Genomic DNA, 25,783 nt, shown 5'->3' on the forward strand with positions numbered 1-25,783 from the left:
TTGCTTGGTCAAAGTTATGCAAACCAAAATATGCTGGGGGAATTGGCCTTAGACGGCTGAAGCATATGAATCTTGCCATGCTAAGCAAGGTGGGCTGGTGTCTAGCTTCTGATCCAGCCAAACTATGGGTCCAAGCTTTAAAAGGCAAGTATTTTGCAGGGAGTTCTTTCTTGAGATGCAGACGAAAGAAATCTAGCTCTTGGACCTGGTGCAGCATTCTCTCTGCAAGGAACTTACTTTCAAATGGTCTTTGCTATAGAGCTGGTAAAGGGAATCAAATAAACATTTGGGAGGACCCCTGGATTCCTTTGAATCCTCTTTTTAAACCCATCCCCTCCCATGATTCCGCTACCAATGAATGGGGTATGGTGAGCTCCCTTAGATCCTCGGATGGAAACTGGGATTTCGGAAAACTTTCTCGTCTTTTCAATAGAAGCACCGTTGATAATATTTTCAAGATTCCGTATACCAACAGAAATCTAGAGGATATACTCATTTGGATCGGAAACTCCAACGGTCGTTTCTCTGTTAAGTCAGCCTATAAATTAGAGTTTGAGAAGAACATCCCTGTGTCTCCCTGGTGGAAACATCTTTGGTCCTCTAAGCTTCATGAACGACTTAAAATTTTTATGTGGAGACTAGCAAATAAGAGCTTGCCAACCGCTTCGAATCTGCTAGATCGCAATATTCAAACTGCTGCTAAGGATTGCATTCATGGCTGTGGGTGCTTAGAAACTGATTGTCACATCTTTTTTCACTGCCAAGTAGCCAAAGCAGTCTGGTTCGCCACCCCCTGGAACATTAAATGGGACACTTTTGAGGCTCACTCTCTTGCCGAGAAACTGATCCTCATTGCCAATCCTACCAATGCTCTCCCAGTTCACTTTGCTGACAAAGAAGATTTCTTTCTGATGGCAGTCATCGTTTTGGACCAGCTCTGGAAGATCAGAAACAGTACCATTTTCGAGAATAAGCTCTTCTCTCTTGTAAGTACCATGGACCTGCTTAAAATTAGGTTCCAAGAAGCAAAATATGCAGCCTCCAAAGGTACAACTCCCATGCCTCCCCCTAGACGACAAATGTGGCACAGACCACCCCCCCATTTTATTAAAATTAACTCAGATGCAGCGATCAGAGAAGGAACAAGTATGATTGGGGTGGTTGCCAGGGATCATTTTGGTGAAGTCTTGAAAATTAGGGCTGTTTCTTTTCAATCTGATATTCCTGAACTTGCTGAAGCTTATGGACTTCTTCAAGGTCTGATCTTAGCCTCAGAGGAAGGTTGGACCAATCTAGTATGTGAATCTGATGCAAAAAACATCATCTCTGGCTTAATTAATTCAAACTTGCAGCTCACGCACTGGTCAGCAGAAGGAATATTGAACGATATCCTCTTGATGCAAGGCTCATTCCAGTCTGTGGTTTTTAACTGGGTTCCTAGGCAGTCTAATTTCCTGGCGCATTTTGTTTGTAATTGGTGCATTAGGAATTCCATTTCTGGCACTTTCTCTGTTAGTTTCTTTCCTTCTTTGTTTTCTTATTATGTTTCCCAGGAGCGTGGCGGTGAAGCCACCTCTTTTGTGTAAGCTTCGTGTAACGTTTGCTTCCCTCTGGGACCCTTTTGGTTATAAAACAGTGACTTTCAGCCAAAAAAAAAAAAGAAGTAACTCTATTAAACATTAATTTATCCAAAAAACAAATAACTCCTTTAAGGAAATAATTTTGTTTTGTTTTATTTCACTTTTAGTTATAATAATTCTAACTTTTTTTCAAAATTTATTAAACAAAATGGCAAGATTTAACTAATGTGACCATTTCAAAAAAAAGAAGAAAAAAAAAAAAGAAGAAAGAAAAATGTGGAGTCTACAAGGAATTCAACTTTAACTTTCAGTCGTGTTATTTCTTCTGACAAAACAGCTAGCGGCTTTCCTTGAAGCTACTATGTACACAGGAAAACCATACGTTTCTCTCAACTTCTTCTCCCTGCTAACAGTGTTTTTCTTATTTGTTTTGGCTAATCATAATGGGAAACAATGTTTAACCATAGCACAAATAATATGTATATATATGCGCTCAATCTCTCTCTTTTTTTTTTTTTTTTTTCTTTTGCTGAGATACTATCTAGAGCTTTTTAGTAGTTTAGTCATTGATTTTGTACATTATGGCCATTCACCTAATATTGTCCATCATACTTTTTGGGCTTACTCTCTGCTTTGAACCCTCAAATTCTGTTGAAAATGGAAGCACAGGATCAAAGAAAATGGTACCGGTTGGTGTGATTCTTGACCAGGATTCTGGGGTTGGGAAGATGGGAAAAAGCTACATAGCCATGGCAGTTTCTGACTTCTATGCTAGATATGCAGATTACAAGACAAGACTGAACCCTGCTGCAATGAAGAATTCTGTGAAGGATCCTGTTGTTGCAGCATCAGCAGGTAAAGCTAATATATTTTCTTTTTTTTGCTAAAAGTAAAGCTAATATATTTTCACATTTTGTTATTCAACATTCAATATATTAGATCTTTGATTTCCATTAATTAGAATACCATAGGTACAGTCTTTCTTTCCTCCATGAGAAGTACTCCATTGACCACCATTTGTATATGTTCTCTAAATTTAATTTATATTATGGAATGCAGCTTTAGAATTGATGAAGAATGAAAGAGTACAGATACTTATAGGGCCCCAGACATCAGAAGAAGCAAAATTCGCGATAAATCTTGGAAACAAAGCTCAAATTCCCATTATTTCTATTTCAGCTCCTAGTCCTTCTCTGTCTCCAAACCAGAACCCATTTTTCATTAGGGCATGTCAAGGTGATTACTCCCAGATAAAACCTCTCACATCCATTTTTCAAACATTTGGATGGAGACAGGCTATTGTAATCTATGAAGATACAGAATTCGGCAATGGTTTGATTCCATATTTAACAGATTCCTTACAGCAAATCGAAACTCGGGTCCTTTATAGAAGCCCCATTTCTCCATCTTCCACACGACTGAACATTTCAAAAGAGCTTGAGAACATAAAGGCAATGGACACAAAGGTTATACTGGTGCACATGACAGCTTTGCTTGGGTCTCAACTGTTTGTTCTTGCAAAACATGCAGGGATGATTAGTGAAGGGTATGTTTGGATCGTCACCACTGAGTTATCAACTTTGTTGGGCTTGGATCCATTGGAGAAGAAAGTTATTGATTCAATGCATGGTGTTTTGGGTGTGAGAGCCTATGTGCCCAACACAAAGACTCTTCAAGACTTCAAAACCAGATGGAACCTCAAAAGGATAAACCTTTTTGGTTTATGGGCATATGATACAATTTGGGCATTGGCTAAGGCTGTTGAATTGATTTCACATGAGAGTTCAAATGCGTCAACGCAAAGTGTTAGTAGCAGAAATAGTACTACTACTGGTAAGGTGTTTGGCCTAATCGTCTCGGAATCAGGAAAAGGGCTGCTTCAGAAGTTGCAGTCTACCAGATTGGAAGGCCTAAGTGGGCAATTCCGTTTGATTAGAAGGCAGTTGAAAGTAGAAAAGTATGAAATAATCAACTTCAGGGGAAGCAAATCAGGTGAAAGTGAAACAGTAATTGGGTATTGGATGCCTAAGAAAGGGATATCTGCTGATTTAGTAGAGAATGGTAAAGTAGCAAACTCAAGCTCTTTGGAAGAACTAAAGCAGAGGATCATTTGGCCTGGAAATCATCATCCACAAGTCCCACCAAAAGGCTGGGTTATTCCAGCGCCAGGTAAGAAGTTGAGGATTGGAGTTCCCCAGACAACTGCTGGTTTTAGAGAATTTCTGAATATAAAATGGGATCCTGAAACTTTTAAGGTTACCAACATTTCTGGGTTCTCTTACGATGTCTTCATGGCTGCATTAGACCAACTACCTTTCAAGGTTCCACATGAGTTTTTTGCAGATGAGAATAATGCTACTTACGATGATCTTCTTTACCAGATTAAACTTCAGGTATTGTTTGCATGATTATTTGATACATCATCATATTCATACAGTTGTACTAATAACTAGATACACTATAATTTTTCTCGGTTTTTTGTTTATACATAGAGATGATTTATATGTGTTTCTATATTATATACCTACTTGAAAATGCAGTAGTATGATGCTGTAGTGGCAGATACAACAATTGTTGCAAATAGAACTACATATGTTGATTTTACATTACCATATACCGAATCAGGCGTCTCGATGCTAGTGAAAGTTAAAGTTGATCAAAGGAAAAATATTTGGATTTTCCTAAAACCGCTGAGATGGGATCTTTGGTTAACATGTGGAGCAGCATTTTTATTCACAGGGATTGTAGTATGGATTCTTGAGCATCATTCAGACACAGACTTGAGGGATCCACCAGTGCAACGACTTAGCACAAATTTTTTGTTCTTCTTTTTAACTCCACTGCTTGTCAATGGTAACTCTGATTCTCTACAACATTTTTCACTTAATTGTTATATGTTTTGGTCTCAAATAGAATGAGGGGAAAAAAAAAAAAAAAGCCTCAAAATTTGATTGTGTGACAGAGGAAAATTCCCTAGCATTTTGCTTCACATATAAAAGTTTGTATGGAAACAATTAAACGTACTCATTGCTTACTTACCAAGCTTAGTATTTCTACTCTTGATGTTATTTGTTAGGAAAGAAGGTGAAGAACAACTGGACAAAATTTGTGTTGGTCATCTGGGTCTTTGTGATACTCATCATTACACAGAGTTACACTGCTAGCTTAGCCACAATTTTGACAGTTCAAAGGATGCAGCCATTATTTGCTGATATTAACGAGCTCAGGATGAATAATTATGTTGGCTACAGAAAGAATTCTTATGTGAGAGATCTTTTAACAGGACAATTGAACTTCAATGAATCCAGGCTAAAAAGTTATGTGAGCCTCGAGGAGTTTCACCAGGCGTTGTCTAAAGGAAGTAAAAATGGTGGAGTTGATGCTATCATCGATGAAATCCCCTTCTTTAAGCTCTTTCTTTCTAAGTATTGCTCTGGATACACAATGGCTGGACCAATCTACAAATCCGATGGCTTTGGCTTTGTGAGTATCTCTCTTCAACAAAACCATGATAATATTGTACAGTTTGTACCAAATTATATAAACCAGTATGGTAGTTTACATTTACACAGAGCAATTATAGTTACTATAAACTTGCTTTTTTTAACATGTTAACTAGCTTATAATGACTAGTTGTTATTGTGATCAACCACTTCATGCATACAAATAGTTAACTATATATCATATATATATATATATATATGGAAATCTTATATTAATACAGTTATCTGCTTCAGGCATTTCAAATAGGGTCACCCCTCGTACCTTACATTTCAAGGGCAATCCTGAATGTGACTGAAGATTACAAGAAAATGCAAGAATTGGAAAGATGTTTCGATCATCTAAATATCTGCCAAAATTCAAGTTCCATATCCTCTGAAAATAGTCCTAGTCTTAGTGCGTCGAGTTTTGGCGGCCTCTTCATCATCACGGGAGTTGCTTCGTTGTTTCCATGTTTGATATGTTTGGTTAAATTCCATAGCAACAATTTGCCTACAGAAACAATTTCTCTTCTTTGGTCCAAAATTAGTCACTTGGTAGGGCGTTTATTCTATGGGGATCTACCTTTGAGAACTCAATCGTCTATGATCTACAGAGATGATGAACATGAAGCTTCAATACTTAGAAATACTGGGGACAACCTGCAGAGTCATTCAACATTTATCAGTCAAGGACTAGAGATGGCAGCCTCTGATGAAGAAAACGAGTCACAGCATGTGGATTCTCAACCATTTATTAATTAATGTGCTTAAGAATTTGCTTAATGTGTAATTTATTCTAGAAACCACGAGAAATTATTAAAATTATTTTTTACAATGGATTTCTTCTTGCAACACCTGACAAGCGAAAAAGCATTTTTTTATTTTTTTTATTTTTAAGTCAGAGGTACACCATCGGGTGATATCCTTTTTATTTAATTAGTTACATGTGAGACGGATTAACTTTTCTTTATAGGATTTTAATATTAAATTAAATCATATGTTAAATAGAAAGTGACACTAATTATTAATGTATCTAATATAGATATCAAATTACTATCGATCTCAAAAAACTAATAACTAAAAAATAATTTATTATTTTTTTTATGTTTCCTATTAACATTCATTTCACATGTAAATTCAGTTTCTTTTCCAAATTAATAGTAATTCAATGATAAAAAGGGGAAAATGTACAAGGACTTCATTTTTTTTTTTTTTCAAATAACAGCGACATAATTTATTGGATTTTTTTTTAAGCAATACTTATTGGATTTATTTTTTGGCACAAATGTTAATATATGAATTGTTTCATTATTCCTTATTTTTGGATCTTTTTGTTGCATTCATTTACAACAAAATAACCACTAACTTTTGGTGCATTCTTCTTTTTTTCTTTGGTCTTTTGTTCCGTCATAACGTATTAACTTTTCTTTAATCAAATCTCAGTTAATCAAATTAAGGGGTTGAAAATCTTCTTTATAACAGCCGGATATTACAAGGACAAATGGTACATATAACTGCCAAATTCTAAATTCAATCAGGACTATGGAAGAAAATTTTCTCAAATATTTAACTTATGTATATATTTAAAAGAAAAAAAAAACCACTAAAAGCTAGAAAAAAAAAAGTGTTTGAAAAAAAAGTATTAATTCGATGCAAATATTTCACCCAAAAAAAAAAAAAAAGGGATATATGATAATAATCAGCCTAAAATATTTCAAAACTTGAATGAAATAAAAATTTGCAAATTATAAAATGTGGAATTTGGAGAATCGTGAAACAGTAACTCCAGCATTCTCTCGGTGTCTTTCACTGATAAAAATGCCATGCCAGCGTCAGTATCCTCGTGAAGAGAAAGTGTTATGAAAACCGTGTGGACTCTTTCAGTTCGTCGACTTCTGGCGAGACCAATTGGACTCTTCAGCCTTTTGGCGTGCAAAGTTCCTAAAACATTTATTAATTCTCATTATTATTGGCCTTTCTTATGTCATTTTTCTTTAAGTTGTTTGATGAGACATCCTCATCATATTTATGCTTCGTATCTTTCAACATGTCCCCCTCACCAGCATCCTTATATATAAAAATAAAATAAAAATAAAAATTAGCAGAAAATAATGATGATAAATAATAATAAAAGAGGTCTTTGTGCGAATTTCAAATGAAATAAATATTAATTGGACTATCAAAATATCAATAAGGAGAGAGACCATCAATTCTGTGTCCTTATCTCCATCTTTTTGCCCTCCCATAGAATAAGATATTACATGTGAACCGTAGTAGGTAGGCCATGGTGTCGGATGTCCATTTAAGTAATCACGTACAACATATGTACGATATTATATGATGATAATCAGTGGTTTGACTTCGTAAAATTAAAAAGTTTTTGCTTCCATCCAAAGAAATTGTGCTTTCATTGAAAATGAGATGTATAAGGATTTTAAGAATCCGTTTAGGTATTGTAGGTTTTAATAATTATCAACATAATAATCATAATGAGGCCTTGATTGTTAGCTTGACTTTCTTTGATCCATTCAAAAAGAAAATTGGCTTGACTTTTTTTAATTGCATTTTAATATTTTATATTTTAATCTACAATAATTATTAAACTTTATAGTTGGAAAGTCAAATAAAACTCAAATTACAACAAATTAAAAAATAGAAAATCTAAATAAAAACCTGAAGGTTAAGTATGAGCGTGAAATTGACCCATCTTTCTTCTGCACAAAACGTCTTTCCTCGAAGGTGCAATAGACACAGAACATACGGGCTTACTTGTATTCCAATAAAATAAATAAAGTGCCTAAGACAGAGAAAATTATTGTTTTTAAGATCCTCAGCCAAACATGGACAACAAAATTCACAAAATGTTGTTGGTCTTATTTTTTGTGATGGTTTTCTGTGTAAATGCAGTTGAAAATGGAAGCATAGACCCAAAGCTGCAAAGGGTAGAATTTGGAGTGGTTCTTGACTTGGCTTCTTCAGTGGGGAAGATGGCAAATGGTTACATATCCATGGCGCTCTCTGACTTCTACATTAGAAATGCTAGTTATCGTACGAAGCTCGTTCCTTTAGTGAAGGATTCTGGGAAAGATGTTGTTGAGGCAGCATCAGCAGGTAACTATAATCTTTATATTTTTATGAAGCCTGCAAGATTTCATTTAACAAGTTCAAAAATTAATGTGTGTGTGTGTGCGCGCGGGCTGTTTTCAAACATATAAAATGCATAATTTGTATGATTTATGCAGCTTTAGAATTGATGAACAATCATCAAGTGCAGGCTATATAATAGGGCCCTAAACTTCAACAGAAACGAGGTTTGTGATAGATCTAGGAAACAGAGCTCAAATTCCCATAATTTCCTTTTCAGCTACAAGCCTTTCATTGTCTCCAATCCAGAACCCATTTTTCATTCGGACAGCCCAAGATGATTCCTCACAGGTGAAAGCTCTGACTTCCATTGTTGAAGCATATGGATGGAAAGAGGTTGTTCTAACTTCTAATCAATGAAGACACTGAATACGGAAACGGTTTGATTCCATATTTAACTGATGCCTTCCAGGAGTTGGACATCCGGGTCCCCTACAGAAGTAACATCTCTCCAAGTTCCAGTGAATTTAAAATCTTGAAACAGATAAACATGATAATGACAAGGGAGACAAGGATACTGTCGGTTCACATGTCCTTTTCTCTCGGTTTGAAACTCTTTCCGCTTGCGAAAGAGGTAGGCATGATGAGTGAAGGGTATGCATGGATCATCACTGATGGGTTATCACCTTTATTAGATCCCTTGGGAGCAAAGGTCATTGATTCTATGCATGGTGTTGTGGGTGTAAGGCCCTGTTTGCCAGAGTCCAAACGTCTTCGAGATTTCAAGACTAAACGGAATAAGACTTCAGGGGATGTAAATCTATTTGGCTTACGGGCATATGACACTGTATGGGCGTTGGCTATGGCTGCTGAATTGGTTGGACAGCTAAATCCAAATGCCTTTAGAAACAATTTTGGCATGATAAACAGCAGTCAACCCTTTGGCCTAAAAGTCTCAAAATCAGGTCCTGAGCTTTTCCAAATGTTGCAAAATACTAAATTTGAAGGCGTTTATGGGAAATTTAATTTGACTGGAGGGCAACTGCAAGCTACAGATTTTGAAATAATCAATGTGAGAAGGTAATTAGGAGAGAGAGTTATAGGACATTGGAGTCATTTAGACAAATCTTTGCATATCAATGGAAAGACAATTATTTGGTCTGGACACACAAACTTCCCACCAACAGGTTGGGTGAAACCTGTGTTTGGTAAAAAGTTGAGGATTGGAGTCCCTGTTACATCTGCTGGTTTTAAGGAATTTTTGAAGATAGAATGGAATCCACATACCGATGAGCCTTCCTTCTAACCTATGATGTCTTTGTGGCTGCATTAGATAGATTGCCATTTGCTGTTCCACATAAGTTGATTCCATTCATGAACAGTACAAAACAGAGTAATGGTACTTATGACGTGCTTCTTACTCAGATTAAACTTAAGGTAATATTATATGCTCTTCCTTATAATTATCAAAAAACTGATAATATTGTTGTTGTCTTTTATATCAATATATTTTATTAATTAAAATGCAGAAATTTGATGCTGTAGTAGGAGATACTACAATCAATGCAAATAGGAGTACATATATTGATTTCACATTGCCATATTCAGAATCAGGTGTCTCAATGATTGTGAAAGTTAAAGATGATGAAACCAAGAATATTTGGATTTTTCTTAAACCTCTTAGATGGGATCTTTGGTTAACTATACTCTCCGCCTTCATCTTCACTGGGATTGTTGTGTGGTTTCTTGAACGTGGAACGAATGAAGAGCTTAGAAGTCCACGAAACCGACAGTTTTGCACCATTTTTTGGTTCTCCATCTCAACTCTAGTCTTTGCTGACAGTAATTCTCTTCAACCAAATTACTTGCGTCTCTTATATATATATATATCTATGACTATTTGACTGGCAATCACTTCGAAAGCATTTTAGTTAATATATATTGTTAGATTTAGTGACCCGAATTCTTGTTGACCCGACCCGAAAAGCTCGCGGTGCTACCCATTTGGTGAAACTAATTTTGGAGAAAAATTTAGGGCTCTGTGGTGGAAGCGAAGGTCTCGGGCCGATAGGTCCGAAACCGTTCAATTTTAGGGTTTCTTCCGTACTATATATATATATATATATTGTTGTTCGGTTGTAATTGGGGTTTTTAGGGTATCTCAAAATTTGGCTCACCTTTGTACCAATATTTCGATATTGGATTTGCTTCTTCCTGCCCTTGGTTTTTCCCGTCAAGGGTTTCCACGTAAATTGTGTGTTTGTTCTTCGTTTTCTTTGTTTCCGTTGCTATTTGTTTTTCTCCCAATTCCGTAACATATATATATATATATATATGTATATATAAATACTTTTGCTTTCCTGATATAGCATTCGAAAAACTTATATATATATATATATATTTCATTCTTAATTATAATATATTTTAGGTGAGAAGTTAGAGAAGAGCTGGTCAAGACTTGTGTTGGTAATGTGGGTTTTTGTGGTACTCATCTTCACACAGAGTTACACTGCTAGCTTAGCATCAATGTTAATGGTACAGAGAATGCGACCAGCATTTATTGATGTTAACGAGAATAGTTTTGTTGGATACCAAAATAATTCCTATGTAGAAGAGCTATTAACACAGCAGTTGAACTTCTCGAAGTCTAGGCTAAGGCCTTATACTTCACCGAAGGACTACCACGTTGCAATGTCCAAAGGAAGCAAATATGGTGGAATTGATGCTATCTTCGACGAAGTCCCCTATGTGAAGCTCTTACTGGCTAAGTACTGCTCTAACTATATAGTGGTCGGACCAACCTTCAAATCCGGAGGCTTTGGCTTTGTGAGTTTGATCCTTTTCTTATTTATTTATTTATTTATCCACCAAACTATTCTTATAATATCTAAGTTTGACAACGATCATAGATATTAAAAGTATTATATATAATATATTGAGAATCTGCATTGATATGATAACTATTAAAAAATACGATTTATCTAATTAAAATTTTAATTTTAAATTATTAATTGAGATGTCACTTTTGATGTTAAGCAGATTACATGATATTACTTATACATGTTACTGGCTCATTGTTACATATATGACTCACAATTCTAAAATGCTTGAGTTGATTTTAAATTGATTTAATTTATATGCATTTCAGGCCTTCCCAAAAGGGTCAGCTCTTGTGCCTTACTTTTCTAGGGCAATCCTAAATATCACTCAGGACCCTAATAAAATGCAAGAATTGGAACGCAAATATTTTGAAGATGAAACCAAATGTGAAGATCCGGGTTCAACATTGTCTACGGATAATCCAAGTCTGAGCGTGTACAGTTTTGGTGGCCTCTTCATCATCACGGCAATAGCTTCAGCTTGTTCATGTCTGATACATTTGGCAAAACATCACTCTAACCGGTTCTCTACTCTGAACGCTAGCCAGTCAGAAAGAGCCCTTTGGTTTAGAGTTACTAGAATGGATGTCCCTTTGCATGACGACAGAGGTGGTGAGGTTTCACTTAGCAGTAATGGAAACCATTTACACAGCCCTTCAACAGCTTTAATCACCATCCAACATGCTGTAAATCAGACCACCGCAGTTGATGATGAAGTAGAACAATTTCATCGTATTCATTCTGGTCATTATACCTATGGATGTGCCTAAGAATATGCAATTTTTTCTTTAATTATTATTATTGTTATTTTCTATTTTTCAATTGCATTTGAGATTTGGTTGCTGTAACGTTGGAAAATCCGTATTGTATTTTTGTTTTGATGAATAATCCGTATTGCTACAGCCAACTGACAATCGAGTTGCGAATAAAAGTTTCGGATGTATACGCGAATGGGCCGGGTCATTTCTATTTTGGGCTGTTTACTTGTATTGGATTTAAAAGTTGAAACCCAAGTCCTTATTTTGAAGCCGTCCAAAGTTGATGATATATTCCAACCTTGAGCTCAACAATTTTGGATCTGTTTTGGTCACTTAGTTTTTAAACAGCAAAAAATTTTTTGTTTGGTTATTAGTTTTCAAAAACAATTTTAAAAATAAATAAATAAAAAAAATAAAATTAAAAAAATAATAAAACAATATTTTTATTTATTTTAAAAATAATAAAATATATATTATTTTGATTTGTTTTCTTCATCGTTTTTCTTTAATCTATGTTTTTCTATTTTATAGTGAAAAAGTTGTAGAAAAAAAACATTACTTAAATTTTTTGGAATATCATAGAGAAAAAAAATTGTAGAGAATGAAAGATATAATACTATACCTTAATAAATATATCCAATTAAATTATTTTATTCTCTTATTTTATCATTTTTTTTAAATTTTTTTTAATAAAACAACTTAAAAAAATAGGTATTCTTTTTTTTTTTTAATCCTTCATAAGCTATATTAATTATTTTTTTATTATTATTTTTTATTTTCCTTTTTTCTGTTATATACCTACTAGTTTTTTTATTTTTTATTTTTTTATCTTACTTCTTTTATCAGTTCTTTTGGCAAATATTTATTATATCAATTATTTATTTTGCTATTTAGTTCTTTTTCCTTATCTTCTGTTTTTACCTTATGAAATATTCTCTCTCTCTCTTTTATTTTGTTCTTTTTTCTAATTTTCTATTTTTCTTTTATTCCATTATTTTTTTCTTATTTTCCATTTCTATAAGATTTTTTTAAAAAAATTTTCAATTTTTACTTTTTGTTTTTCAATGTTTTTCTGTTTTTGTATAAGTTATTCTTTTTTCCCCCTTATCTCCATTTTTTATTTTCCCTTATCTCCCATTGTATTTATTTTTTTTCTTTTTAATCTTTATTTTTGTTTTTACCTTTCCTTTGCAACAGTATCAAAAAGATCTTCAGATTTGAATTAATTTCAATTTAATTCCTAAGGTTTTAAAAATATCATTACCTCCTCTCAGGTTTCAAACAATCTTCATTTTTATTTCCTATTATTTCATTCACACCCCTCAAAATAATTTCATCTACATCCCCTATAATAGTCTCAGTTGTAATTTTCAAAATCTGAAAGACTAAATTGAAATTAATGTAAAACTGTAAGTTTAGATGAAATATTCCCACAAAAATATATAACTATAAATATCATATATATTGTTAATCAATTAATAATAATTAAAAAAATTCAACAAAAAATAAATGTCATATTATATTTTGATATATATGTTATATATATATATATATTATATATAAGGTTCCGTATATGTGAAAAAAAAAAAAGTGAAAAATTTTTTAAAAAAAATTTAAAAATTGTTTAGTCAAATATGTAATCTATTTTTTAGTTTTGAAAATTGTTTCAAGTATTAATGACTAAACGCTCGTTGTTCTCGTTAAACAGCAGAAAACTATTTTTTATTCTCTATTTTGAAAATAATGTTTCAAAAATAAAAAATAAAAAACATGACCAAACATGCCCTTTGTTTTTACATAATTAATTTGTGTTATGGTGCAATGTAGGCTACGCTCACTCATTATTTATTTCCTTTCTTTTTTATTATTTTTGGGTGAAATACACTTGCTCAACTTTATTATACATTTTCTAGAAAAATCCTTGTCCAAGACTGGAGTACAACGGACACATCACCTTGGCATGTATATCTATTAAATTAACAAATTTTTTTTTTTTTTACTTGCTTAAATATTGTCAGAGTTTGATGGGAGATATATCTTAACCTAATCTGAATTTTTGAAGGAAAAAAAAATATATTTTTATAAGACTAAACATTGAATTCAATCTATATTATAACCAAACAAACTAATGGAAATATATATTTTCATATTTCCATCCAATAGTTTTCTAAAAATTTCATTGTTAGTTTTTATTCATATATTATTTATTATTTAAATAATGCTACATGCATAAATTAATCTGTCAAATTATTTATCAAATACATATATGTTATTATTTAATTGATTAATATATTAATATAACTTAAATATGGATAAATTAATTCTTAAAAAGATAAGTTAACTAAATATAAATTAATGAGATAATAATTATATATATATATATATATATATACACTTAGTAAATAACTCAATACATTAGTTGTGCCTCTAATATTATTTTTATTATTTGTTTTTGAAGACACCTGAAGCTTTGATATTAAAAATCCACATCGTTTTATGTAATCTTGTCCCAAATAATAATAATAATAATAATAATAATAAAAGATACAAAGGTAAAGCATGTGAATTCATTTTTATTTAACATATATATATAATAGAGTTTTTTCTGTGAAAAATTCCATATAAATTTTATCTGAAACACTAATAAAGATAACAATTTTTTAACAAATCATCATCTATTGTATATATATTAATGATTATCGCCATCTTTATAGGTATTTCGAGACAAAATTTGTTCGAGATTTTCCACATGTGGAAAAAGTTATATATATATATATATATTTATATATCTAATATATGTACATGAAGTTAATACTCTGCCGGAAATTTTCCTGCTACAACATTACAATGGTTGTAAATATGAACCAAAACTTTAAAAATCCTCCGACAACTTTCAACTAAACCAAATAGTAAAGGCTACCACAGTGATAAATAGTAATTTTTTTTTATAGTAAAGGAAAAACCCTTATCTTTGTCAAGGACGAATTGAAGAAGTGTAATTATATATATAATTGACTATAAAAGTTGATAAATGATTATAAAATAGAAATTGACCCAACATGCGACTAATTCCATTGACTCGTCCTACCACCTTAGACACGCAATGCTTTAGACAACCTTACATTTCGATTAACATCTGACCCTTCAAATACTTACCTGCGAAAATCTAAATTCTAATTTTTTGTTTAAAGAAATTTTTTTGGGCTCAAAATTGGAGAAGGGCATTTACCATTTAGCATCCAAATTTTTAACTGTTTAATTTCAATATTATTACATTAAGAAATTGCACGGTCATTATTCCTTGATATGCATGCTCTCTATTACAGCATATCTTAAATGGTAAATTTTGCAGTATTTAAATTTTAGAAAAAAAAAAATGAATTTATGTTGCATTGAACATAATTTAAATTAATAAATTTGAGAGTTTTAGAAGTCAAAGTCCATTAGTTTGACACGGTTTGATGTCTAGAATTTTGTTCAATTTTCTATCCTTAAGCGTGTACTGCTTGAAGCAAGTACACACATACGCAGAACACAGGTTAAACAAAATGAAAGCAAACCGAGTAATTATATTATTATTTTTATGCTCTGATTATTTGTGTGCTTGTAAAATATGGCCATTTACCTAATGTTGTTAATCTTCTCTACCTGGTTAAGCCACTGTGTCTGTGTTGAACCCTTTAATTATGTCGAAAATGGGAGCATTGGATCAAAACAAGCAGTACGAGTTGGTGTAGTTATTGACTTGGATTCAGATGTTGGGAAGATAGCAGAGAACTACACATCCATGGCGCTTTCCGACTTCTACACTAGATATGCAGATTATCGGACGAGACTGAATGTTGCAGTGAAGAATTATGGGAAAGATGATGTTATTTTTGCAGCATCGGCAGGTAAGATGCACATCCTTTTTTTATTTTTTATTTTTTTTATTTTGGGTGACATTTGTATGCAACTCTCTCTCTCTCTCTGCCCCTGTAATTACTAATCTAGGCACCAAAATTGGTTTTTATAAATTATATTTATATTTTGTCTGTTTCATTCTAACACAGCATTAGAATTGATGAAGAATGAACAAGTAGAAGCTATAATAGGACCCCATAGATCATCAGAAGCAAAGTTTGTGATAGGTCTCGGAGAAAGAGCTCAAGTTCCCATTATTTCATTCTCAGCTACCAGTCCTACTCTGTCTCCAACTCAGAGCCCGTTTTTCATTAGGACATGCCACGATGATTATTCCCAGATAAAACCCCTGACATCCATTGTTCAAGCATTTGGATGGCGCCAAATCATTATAATCTACGAAGATACGGAATTCGGCAACGGTTTGATTCCATATCTAGCAGATGCCCTTCAAGAGATTGATGCAAGGATCGTTTACAGAAGTGTCATTTCGAAACCAAAGAATATTCCTCTAGAGCTCGAGAAGATAAAGGCAATGGAGACAAGGGTAATATTGGTGCACATGACTGATGCACTGGGGTCTCGACTCTTTCTTGCTGCAAATCAGACAGGAATGATGAGTAAAGGCTATGTCTGGATGATCACAGATGGGTTATCGACATTGTTGCATTCGCTTGAGAAACAAGTAACTGAATCGATGCAAGGTGTGTTGGGTATAAGGCCCCATGTGCCAAACACCAACCGTCTTCAAGAATTCAAAACCAGATGGAAAATTTCAGAGATAAACCTTTTTGGTTTATGGGCATACGATACCATTTGGGCATTGGCCAAGGCTGTTGAACTGGTTTCGGAATCACACTCAAATGCCTCAACTCAAAGCATCAATAATGGAAGGAATATAGGTGAAGCGTTTTTAGGCCTAAGGGTATCTGAGTCAGGTCCAGTGCTCCTCGAAAAGTTAAAATTTACTAGATTTGAAGGCCTAAGTGGGAAATTCCGTTTGATTAGAGGACAGTCCGAAGTGTCAGAGTTTGAAATAGTGAATGTGAGAAGGAAAATGGGTGAAAGAGTTATTGGTTATTGGACCAAAAAGAAAGGAATATCAAGTGATTCATGGGAAAATGCTAAAACGGGATACTTGTCTTCCATGCATGAACTAATAAAAGGAATCATTTGGCCTGGTTATGCAAAAGCCCCGCCAAAAGGTTGGAATATACCAGTGACTGGTAAGCGGTTGAGGATTGGGGTCCCTTTGACATCTGGTTTTAATGAGTTTTTGAACTTTAAATGGGATCCTATAACTCTTGAGCCCACAAACTTTTCAGGATTCACCTATGATGTTTTCATTGCTGCTTTAGAAAAATTGCCATTTCAAATTCCCCACACGTTTGTTCCATTCGTAAATAGTTCTAGACAAAGTAATGGTACTTATGATGAGTTTCTTTACCAGATTAAGCTTCAGGTATTTATTATTATATAGCAAAGTTATTAATTTTTCTTCATTGATAATTATTATTTTATATGTGTTTTATATGTATGGCTGCATGAAAATGCAGAAGTTTGATGCTGTAGTAGCAGATGCAACAATAACTGCAAATAGGAGTACATATGTTGATTTTACAATGCCATATTCTGAATCAGGGGTATCAATGGTTGTGAAAGTTAATGATAAAAAAAATAATAATATCTGGATTTTCCTAAAACCACTAAAATGGGATCTTTGGCTATCATCCGGATTAGCACTCTTCTTCACAGGCTTTGTAGTATGGCTTCTTGAACATCGTACGAACAGAGAGTTCAGAGGTCGACCAGACCAACAGCTTAGCACAATTCTGTGGTTCTCCTTTTCAACTCTGGTGTTTGCTCATAGTAACAAATCTATACCTTTTCTTTTTTTTTTTTTTTTTTTTCACTTTCCTCTGTTATGCTCATAAATAGGATAAATGAAATTAGCATAAAAATTGATTGGATATATACCATTTTCCATAATTGGCAAGCTTATTATCAAAGTCTGCGTTGCTGATATTTGATAGGAGAGAAAGTGGAGAACAACTGGTCAAGGTTTGTGTTGATCATATGGGTTTTTGTGGTACTCATCCTCACACAGAGTTACACTGCTAGCTTAGCCACAATGTTGACAGTGCAAAGGTTGCAGCCATCGGTTGTGGATGTTAACGAGCTGAGGATGAATGATTATTTTGTTGGATACCAAAAGAACTCTTATGTGAGAGAGCTCTTAACAGGACAATTGAACCTCAACGAATCCAGGCTAAGGCATTATAGTACACCAGAGGAGTATCATGATGCACTGTCTAAAGGGAGTAAAAATGGTGGAGTTGAAGCTATCTTTGATGAAATCCCCTATATTAAGCTCTTCCTTGCCAAGTACTGCTCAGGATACACAATGGTTGGACCAAAGTACAAGTCCGACGGGTTTGGCTTTGTGAGTGTCTCTCTTTCTCTCCATATACGTATTGTTTTTACACATCGAGAGAAGTTAATTTGCTTTTGTTTATATTATTAGCTTGCTTATAACTTACATTGACATTTATGCCAACTATATTTCATATACATTAGACACATATGGAAATCTTATGGCTTTTCTGCCTCAGGCCTTCCCAAGTGGATCCCCACTAGTCTATTACTTTTCAAGGGCAATCCTGAATATCACCGAAGATCATAATAAAATGCAAGAAATGGAAGAAAAGTATTTTGCAGATCAGACCAAATGCCAAGATTCTGCAGCTTCATCCACTACATCATCAGGAAGTAGTCCTAGTCTCAGTGTGTGTAATTTTGGTGGCCTCTTTATCATCACAGGACTTGCTTCGATTTTTTCGTGCGTGATATATTTCGTTAAGTTCCAACGCAACAACAACATTCGTTCTTCTATGAATGCCATTCATTCAAAAAGCTCTCTATGGTCCAGAACTACTCAAATGCTAAAGAATTGTGCCTGCAAGGATCTCCCTTTGAGAGCTGAATCAAACATGCGGAGTTGAAATTTTCAGTGCTTAATTCTGATAGCAATAATAATACTGGGGAAAGTGAATCTATATTGTATATGTGAATGTGATATGTGAAAGTGAAACAGAGCAGTAATTGACAATCTCTATTCTGCCAAAACTAAGAAAGCTACTATAGCTGTAGTAATCAATAACAAAAAGCCTGTATTATGTCCCTCGCATTTATACCCAAATCTAGATATAGATTTGGCAGCAGGAATACTGAAGGTCTCGCTTATTTAGAAGTTTTAACACAAAATTGTTTTAAAGATTTTTGTTGTAATATTTAGAATTTAACAAATATTTAATTTCATAAAAGGTAATTTCTAAAATATTTTACATTTTTTATTTTTTATTTTTCCATAGAGATTCCAACTTAGTATTATTATAACTTTGCTATTGGCCTTTCTTTGAGAACATTAAACTTTTTTGTTTGAAGGCACCGTTTGGTTCCCAAAAAATGCATCCTTATATTCCCTAGGCAATTAGTGGAATATCTATTTTTTAACAACAATTTTATGCTTATTTCTAATATGCATAATTTTTCTATATATATATATATAGATATAAATCCTAAAATTTTCTAGTAAGAAAAACAAATTAAAAAGGAAAAAAACAGTTTTCTATAAGATTTCAGCATGAACCAAACATTGATATATTTTATTTTATTTTTTAAAATTACAATATAACCCCTCAGTTTTCACTTTCCACCTGTCTCTCCTACTTGAGAAATTCTTCAATACATTATCACACAGTTCACGTGTACGACATTCCCATAAAATTTTGACACGTCAATCAATCGCCACATCAGGAGCCATATTCCTCTCTCTCTCTCTCTCTCTCTCTCTCTCTCTCTCTCTCTCTTTCTCTTACCTCTCTGGTCAACGTTTTCGGAAAATAAGGGAAAACATCACATGACTTGTGCGAAGTACTAAGAAATTTTAAAAAATATTATGTATTTATAATCATTCAGATATATATTTTATTTAATAATTTAAATGGTTATCTAAAAAAATTTGTTTTATCAAATTAAAATTTTAATAAAAATTATTATATAATTAAGGATGACTGATAAATAATAACTATATTAGCAACAGTTTCATTTACCATCAAATAGCAACACTTAAAAAGAATTCAAGATTGCATATCAAATTGAAAATTTTGATAAGTCCAACTTTGCGGTCACAAAGTCAAACAAATTTCTTCTATGAAGAAATTGACTTCTCATGGACCATACCTTTGCAGTGCACACAAGTGAGGGATTGTAGAAAATAAAAAGAAAAGGTTGTTTCATAACTAATATCTTTTGTTATACTTCACAATACTCAGTGGTAGATGTAGCGTTGATTGCCTGCTGTCCATGAAGCCATGGATCCAAGTTTTCGAATTTTTCATCACTTTAGTGAAGTTTTTATTTATTGAACCACAATCAGTACCATTATTTTCAAAAATTTAAATTTATGAGAGGTGAATCGGAATTAAATTATATATTTTAACATTTCTTTCACACATGACAGAATTATAAGCGTATCATTTAACATGAACCATCTATATTTAACAAAAATGCCTCAAGAGTCCAAGTAAACCCCCGTAACTCTTAATTGGAGATAAAATCACAAAAGGTGGGCGGAAGCAAAACACAAAATAGTATATAAGAGTCGGTAATTGCTTGGGGAGAAAGCTTGGCCTGCAGTATACAGGAGGTCAAGCAGCTAGCAGGGAGGCAAGTCACTATTCTCTTCACTGTGTCTCTGCTAAATCCTAAACCCAAATTGGATTTCAATATAATAAAATGGAAAAGAAAGTTTTAGTATATGTATAAAAGAATATGAAAAGTATAAATATGTCAAAGCTACAAATCCTTATCTCCCAAATCTCAATTATGATTTGCTTAAAAAAAAAAAAAAAAGAAAAAAGAAAAAAAAAAAGGAAAAAAAAAAAAATACTACCTGTTTTTTCAAGGGTGGACATCAAGTCTATAATTTTGCTAATATATCATGGACGTGTCGCGCACTTATGTTGTAGGATAGGCAGACCACGTAGGCGACTATGACCATAATAGCAACCTTGGTCAAGTCTATATGTCAAACAGTCCGAGTATAAATGCAAGTTTTTAACTTTTCATACACGACTAAATGTTTCACGCGTAATGGGATTTGAAAATGAAACAAAGAGGAGAATAGACAAAGTAAACGATCCTGGTTGTAGTAATTAATTTCTGTCAAAAGCAAAGCTTCGTCCTTGTAGCTTGCAGCTATAAAAAGCAGACTTCACCTATTCAGAATAAATAAAGTCCAATAGAGAAAGAAACAAAAAAAAAAGTGACTATACAAGTAATTAAATTCAGCTAGCTTCTTGTTGTTGTTGTTGGTTATCCTTGTATATAAATATGGCAATTCATCTTATGTTGTTAATATTAACTTTTGGGATAGGCCACTGTGCTGAACCCGTAGGTGCCGTTGAAAATGGAACCATAGGATCAAAGCAAGTGGTAGCCGTTGGCATAATTCTTGACTTGGCTTCTCCGGTGGGGAAGATTGCAAATAGCTACATATCCATGGCGCTCTCTGATTTCTACACTAGAAATGCCAATTATAGGACAAGGCTGTCTCTTTCAGTGAAAGATTCTGGGAAAGATGCTGTAATGGCAACATCAGCGGGTAAGTTTCTGTTATTTTTTATTTTTTATTTATTTTTTACATCAGTTTTAATGGAATCTTCGTATATAAGCTCTATGAAATCTGGATGGGTTTCAATCATAATATTAAGAAATAATTAAAAATATACATAGAAAATTAAGGATGTTTGGTTTCAAGTAATTAGTTATCAATGCATTAGGTACTACTTCCTCCTCTATCATCATCCTCTGGAAACTAACAATAGACGGAAGCCATGGATGTTATATTTATAACTCACAATTTTCCAGCATATAGAATTCTCAAGAAATATCATATGAAGAGGTGAATAGGACATTTTAAACGTTCTTGTCTACATATATAATGATTATTTTTCTTGTCCTGAATCTTAATTTGATTTTTTCTATTTTTTATTTTTTATGCATTGTTGTTCTTCTCATTTTGTTTTTTTCTTATTATTAATTTGGATTTCTTACTTAAATATGTTAATCTAGGTGCATGCATGAAATTTCATTCCCAACTATATATGTACCATTTATATCCTTAACAAGTTTAAGTTTACAGTTTATATGATATGGAGTGCGCATAAAAAACTTCACTAACATTCAACGGCTGGGCATAACATTATTCAGTCGAAATCCTTATACATTTAAATATGTATTTTTACATTTGCATTAACGAAAAATAAATCCAGTAATATTGCAATAAGCTAGAGTTTATGTGTTACTCTGTTAACTCTTGTAACAGATGCTAATTTCAAATAATAAAAATGCACAACTTAATTGTACAATTTTTCAGCTTTGGAATTGATGAATAATGAAGAAGTACAGGCTATAATAGGGCCCCAAACTTCAACAGAAACAAAGTTTGTGATAAATCTAGGGGAAAGAGCTCAAGTCCCCATAATTTCAATTTCAGCAACCAGCCCCTCATTGTCTTCAACACAGAGCCCATTTTTCATTCGGACATGCCAAAATGATTACTCCCAGATAAAAGCCCTCACATCCATAATTGAAGTACATGGATGGCGAGAGGTTGTTATAATCTATGAAGACACTGAATATGGAAACGGTTTGATTCCTCACCTAACAGATGCCTTTCAAAAGCTCGACGCTCGGATCCCTTATAGAAGTGCCATCTCTCCAAACTCTGATCAACTCCAAATTCTGAAACAGCTAAACATGATAATGGCTAGGGAGACAAGGGTACTATTGGTTCACATGACGGCTTCTCTCGGGTCGAAACTCTTTCCGCTTGCTAAAGAGGTAGGCATGATGAGTGAAGGGTATGCATGGATGGTCACTGCTGGTTTATCATCTCTTTTAGATCCTTACACCGGGCCAAAAAGCTATGGTTCCATGCATGGTGTTGTTGGTGTGAGGCCTTACTTGCCAAACTCAAAACTTCTTCAAGATTTCAAAACAAAATGGAATAAGACTTCAGGGGATATAAACCTATTTGGTTTATGGGCATATGACACTATATGGGCGTTGGCTATGGCTGCTGAATCAGTGAATCCAAATGCCTTGATGAGGCATAAAACTGGCATAAACAGCACTAGTACTACTACTGAACCCTTCGGCCTAAGAGTCTCAGAATCAGGTCCAGAGCTTCTGAAGATGTTGTTACATGCTAAATTTGAAGGCCTTAGTGGAAAATTTAATTTGATTGAAGGTCAGATGCCAGCTACAGACTTTGAAATAATCAATGTTAGAAAAAAGTTAGGAGAGAGAATTATTGGGAATTGGACCCAATTACATGACCAATCTTTGCAGATGAGAAGGGAAACAGTTATTTGGCCAGGACACACAAAAGTCCCACCAAAAGGTTGGGTGCAACCTGTGGTTGGTAAAAGGTTGAGGATTGGAGTCCCTGTTACATCTGTTGGTTTTAAGGATTTTTTGAAAATAGAATGGGATCCTCGTACCGATGAGCCTACCTTCTCAGGATTCTCCTATGATGTATTCATGGCTGCATTAGATAGATTACCATTAGCAGTTCCTCATAAGTTGATTCCATTCATGAATAGCTTCAGACAGAACAATGGGACTTACGATGAGCTACTTAATCAGATTAAACTTAAGGTATTAATATTTTCCGAATTAATTAATTATATGTCAAGAATTGATATTTGATTTTTTTTTCCTTTTTTGTTTATTATTACAATGATATTTATGATACTTTTACATGTAAAAATCATGCAGAATTTTGATGCTGTAGTAGGAGATACAACCATCACTGCTAATAGGAGCACATACGTTGATTTTACATTGCCATACATAGAATCAGGCATCTTGATGGTTGTAAAAGTAAAAGATGCAGAAACAAAGAATATTTGGATTTTCCTGAAACCTCTTAGATGGGATCTTTGGTTAACTATTGGGTTGGCTTTCGTTTTCACCGGGTTTGTTGTATGGTTCTTTGAGCATCGTTCCAACGAAGAATTCAGAGGTCCACCACACCGTCAGCTAGGCACCATGTGTTGGTTTTCCTTCTCAACTCTCGTGTTTGCTCACAGTACGTATAATTTCTCTTCATCCTAGAATACACATATGCCCTGCCCCACCCTCTCTCTATTTTATTTTTTTCCCCTGTTTTGTTTTTCTTATTTTTTATATAATCTAAGTTGAGCATTTTTTTCTGATTAAGCGAGTTCCACATAATTAGGTGCATGATGTATTAATTACGTTCAAAAGGTTTGACCAGCAGGTATACTTACATATATTTTTCATGATAATTTCTTAGGAGAGAAGGTAGAGAGCAAGTGGTCCAGATTTGTTTTGGTCATATGGATTTTTGTGGTTCTCATCTTTACACAAAGTTACACTGCTAGCTTAGCTTCAATGTTGACGGTGCAAAAGTTGGGACCAGCAGTTGTTGATTTTAACGAGCTCAAAATGAACGACTATTACGTTGGATACCAAAAGAATTCCTATGTAAGAGATTTTTTAATAGGAAAATTGAACTTCTCAGAGTTTAGGCTAAGGCCTTACACTTCACCTGAGGAGTACAATGATGCAATGTCCAAAGGAAGCTTAAATGGTGGAATTGATGCTATCTTTGATGAAATTCCCAATGTCAAGCTCTTGCTCGCTAAGTATTGCTCTAGGTACACAGTCACTGGACCAACCTACAAATCGGCAGGATATGGATTTGTGAGTTTGATCTTTCTCTGATGTTCATTTCATTTTGGGGAACCAAAATTACATGCATCCTTCCTTATTCATATTATTTTACACACACACACACACACACAATTCAAGGGCAACTTTGAATTCTATATATTATCACATACAAAGAATAGTGTTTAATTATGTTACTAGCAATAATAATTTGAACTGATAAACCTGAATTTTATTTTTTATTTTTTATTTTTATTTTTATGTTTTTGATTCAAGGCCTTCCCAGTAGTGAATTCTCTCACCCATCCACACAAACAAAGAAAAGTACATATTTGTATTTTATTAGCTATATATATAGCTAAAACTTTTGAACTATAATTTTTATTGTTTATAATTTTCTATGATTGCAGGCCTTCCCAATAGGGTCCCCTTTAGTCTCTTACATTTCAAGGGCAATCCTAAACATTACTCAAAATCATAACAAAATTCAACAAATGGAGCACAAGTATTTTGCATATGATACTAACTGTCAAGATTCGGGTTCCACATTTTCTTCAGATAGTCATAGTCTCAGTGTCTACAGTTTTGGTGGCCTCTTCATCATCAGCGGAATCTCTTCAGTTTTTGCATGTTTGGTATATTTGGCCAAATTCTACCCTAAACATTGGTCCAGAGTTACGAACCGATTTGATCAAAATCATAATGTAGACAACTTACAGATCCCTTCAACGGCTTTCAGCCTAGAAGTAGAGATCGCAGCAGTACATGTAGAAGATGAAGGAAATCACATTCATTATACAGATTCTGATCAATACATATATGGCTGTGCATAGTTAATTGTGTGATTTATTCAATAATCAATGTTAAATTCTGAGGGGGTCGAATTTTAGCTCAAGTATCAAATAAATACTAATAAGATTCCCAGACCACGTACCAGAGATGGCTGTGTCAAGTGAATATATATGTATTCCTAAATCTTAACAAATTGATTATATATTTAATATCCCGAATAAATGAATAAATAAAACAGCTGTAACACGATATTAGCTTTTGACATTGCACTTGCACCTGCTATGTTGTGGATTTGATAAACTTTAAATTTAGATGGTGTATGGTTTTTAAAAATATATGAATAAATATAAAAATTATTTTTTATTAAAATTAAAAATTATTTTTATTAATTTTAATTTATTTTAGTTAAATTCGATATTTATAAAGACTAAACTTTAAAATTAATTCTTTATGGTTATCAAATATATAGATAGAAATTAATCCTCATAAATAGTTATTTCCATTTTAATAGAAATAACTATTCTATGCCATTGGTGTTATGG

General features: G+C 33.4%; 5 protein-coding genes across 5 annotated transcripts; all 5 read left to right on the forward strand.

Annotated features, from left to right (window-relative positions):
* The first annotated feature begins 1,956 nt into the window (after positions 1 to 1,956).
* LOC112490026 (glutamate receptor 2.8-like) lies at positions 1,957 to 5,907 on the forward strand. The gene is made up of 5 exons (XM_060816926.1): positions 1,957 to 2,435; positions 2,640 to 3,973; positions 4,121 to 4,433; positions 4,657 to 5,063; positions 5,318 to 5,907. Exons 1-3 carry the CDS (start codon positions 2,162 to 2,164, stop codon positions 4,121 to 4,123), a joined length of 1,611 nt encoding a protein of 536 aa, XP_060672909.1. The 5' UTR covers positions 1,957 to 2,161; the 3' UTR covers positions 4,124 to 4,433; positions 4,657 to 5,063; positions 5,318 to 5,907.
* Positions 4,214 to 5,824, forward strand: LOC132803584 (glutamate receptor 2.8-like). Its single transcript, XM_060816831.1, has 3 exons — positions 4,214 to 4,433; positions 4,657 to 5,063; positions 5,318 to 5,824. The coding sequence occupies exons 1-3, from the start codon at positions 4,214 to 4,216 to the stop codon at positions 5,822 to 5,824; spliced, it is 1,134 nt and encodes a 377-aa protein (XP_060672814.1).
* A 2,040-nt stretch (positions 5,908 to 7,947) lies between the features above and the next one.
* Positions 7,948 to 11,795, forward strand: LOC125421758 (glutamate receptor 2.8-like). The gene is made up of 7 exons (XM_060816859.1): positions 7,948 to 8,173; positions 8,427 to 8,542; positions 8,691 to 9,226; positions 9,529 to 9,583; positions 9,676 to 9,882; positions 10,649 to 10,972; positions 11,295 to 11,795. The coding sequence occupies exons 1-7, from the start codon at positions 7,948 to 7,950 to the stop codon at positions 11,793 to 11,795; spliced, it is 1,965 nt and encodes a 654-aa protein (XP_060672842.1).
* A 3,519-nt stretch (positions 11,796 to 15,314) lies between these two features.
* LOC107408777 (glutamate receptor 2.8-like) lies at positions 15,315 to 19,004 on the forward strand. The gene is made up of 5 exons (XM_016016195.4): positions 15,315 to 15,676; positions 15,836 to 17,148; positions 17,243 to 17,555; positions 17,720 to 18,129; positions 18,299 to 19,004. Exons 1-5 carry the CDS (start codon positions 15,397 to 15,399, stop codon positions 18,686 to 18,688), a joined length of 2,706 nt encoding a protein of 901 aa, XP_015871681.2. The 5' UTR covers positions 15,315 to 15,396; the 3' UTR covers positions 18,689 to 19,004.
* A 1,997-nt stretch (positions 19,005 to 21,001) lies between these two features.
* Positions 21,002 to 25,492, forward strand: LOC125422276 (glutamate receptor 2.8-like). The gene is made up of 5 exons (XM_048473057.2): positions 21,002 to 21,351; positions 22,126 to 23,411; positions 23,532 to 23,844; positions 24,073 to 24,482; positions 24,860 to 25,492. The coding sequence occupies exons 1-5, from the start codon at positions 21,081 to 21,083 to the stop codon at positions 25,280 to 25,282; spliced, it is 2,703 nt and encodes a 900-aa protein (XP_048329014.2). The 5' UTR covers positions 21,002 to 21,080; the 3' UTR covers positions 25,283 to 25,492.
* The last annotated feature ends 291 nt before the right edge of the window (positions 25,493 to 25,783 follow it).

This window comes from Ziziphus jujuba, chromosome 1 (assembly GCF_031755915.1).
Source record: "Ziziphus jujuba cultivar Dongzao chromosome 1, ASM3175591v1".
Taxonomy (NCBI): Eukaryota; Viridiplantae; Streptophyta; class Magnoliopsida; order Rosales; family Rhamnaceae; genus Ziziphus; species Ziziphus jujuba.

Bases quoted from the DNA above. Each gene is read 5' to 3' on its own strand.
- LOC132803584 (XM_060816831.1), top strand. From the start codon at position 4,214: ATGCTAGTGAAAGTTAAAGTTGATCAAAGGAAAAATATTTGGATTTTC. The intron at 4,434-4,656 runs GTAACTCTGATT...GTTATTTGTTAG, and splicing joins AACTCCACTGCTTGTCAATG to GAAAGAAGGTGAAGAACAAC. The intron at 5,064-5,317 runs GTGAGTATCTCT...TATCTGCTTCAG, and splicing joins AATCCGATGGCTTTGGCTTT to GCATTTCAAATAGGGTCACC.
- LOC112490026 (XM_060816926.1), top strand. From the start codon at position 2,162: ATGGCCATTCACCTAATATTGTCCATCATACTTTTTGGGCTTACTCTC. The intron at 2,436-2,639 runs GTAAAGCTAATA...TATGGAATGCAG, and splicing joins TGTTGTTGCAGCATCAGCAG to CTTTAGAATTGATGAAGAAT.
- LOC125422276 (XM_048473057.2), top strand. From the start codon at position 21,081: ATGGCAATTCATCTTATGTTGTTAATATTAACTTTTGGGATAGGCCAC. The intron at 21,352-22,125 runs GTAAGTTTCTGT...ACAATTTTTCAG, and splicing joins TGTAATGGCAACATCAGCGG to CTTTGGAATTGATGAATAAT. The intron at 23,412-23,531 runs GTATTAATATTT...AAAATCATGCAG, and splicing joins TTAATCAGATTAAACTTAAG to AATTTTGATGCTGTAGTAGG.
- LOC107408777 (XM_016016195.4), top strand. From the start codon at position 15,397: ATGGCCATTTACCTAATGTTGTTAATCTTCTCTACCTGGTTAAGCCAC. The intron at 17,556-17,719 runs GTAACAAATCTA...GATATTTGATAG, and splicing joins AACTCTGGTGTTTGCTCATA to GAGAGAAAGTGGAGAACAAC. The intron at 18,130-18,298 runs GTGAGTGTCTCT...TTTCTGCCTCAG, and splicing joins AGTCCGACGGGTTTGGCTTT to GCCTTCCCAAGTGGATCCCC.
- LOC125421758 (XM_060816859.1), top strand. From the start codon at position 7,948: ATGGTTTTCTGTGTAAATGCAGTTGAAAATGGAAGCATAGACCCAAAG. The intron at 8,174-8,426 runs GTAACTATAATC...TTTCCTTTTCAG, and splicing joins TGTTGAGGCAGCATCAGCAG to CTACAAGCCTTTCATTGTCT. The intron at 9,883-10,648 runs GTGTGGTTTCTT...ATCTTCACACAG, and splicing joins TCATCTTCACTGGGATTGTT to AGTTACACTGCTAGCTTAGC.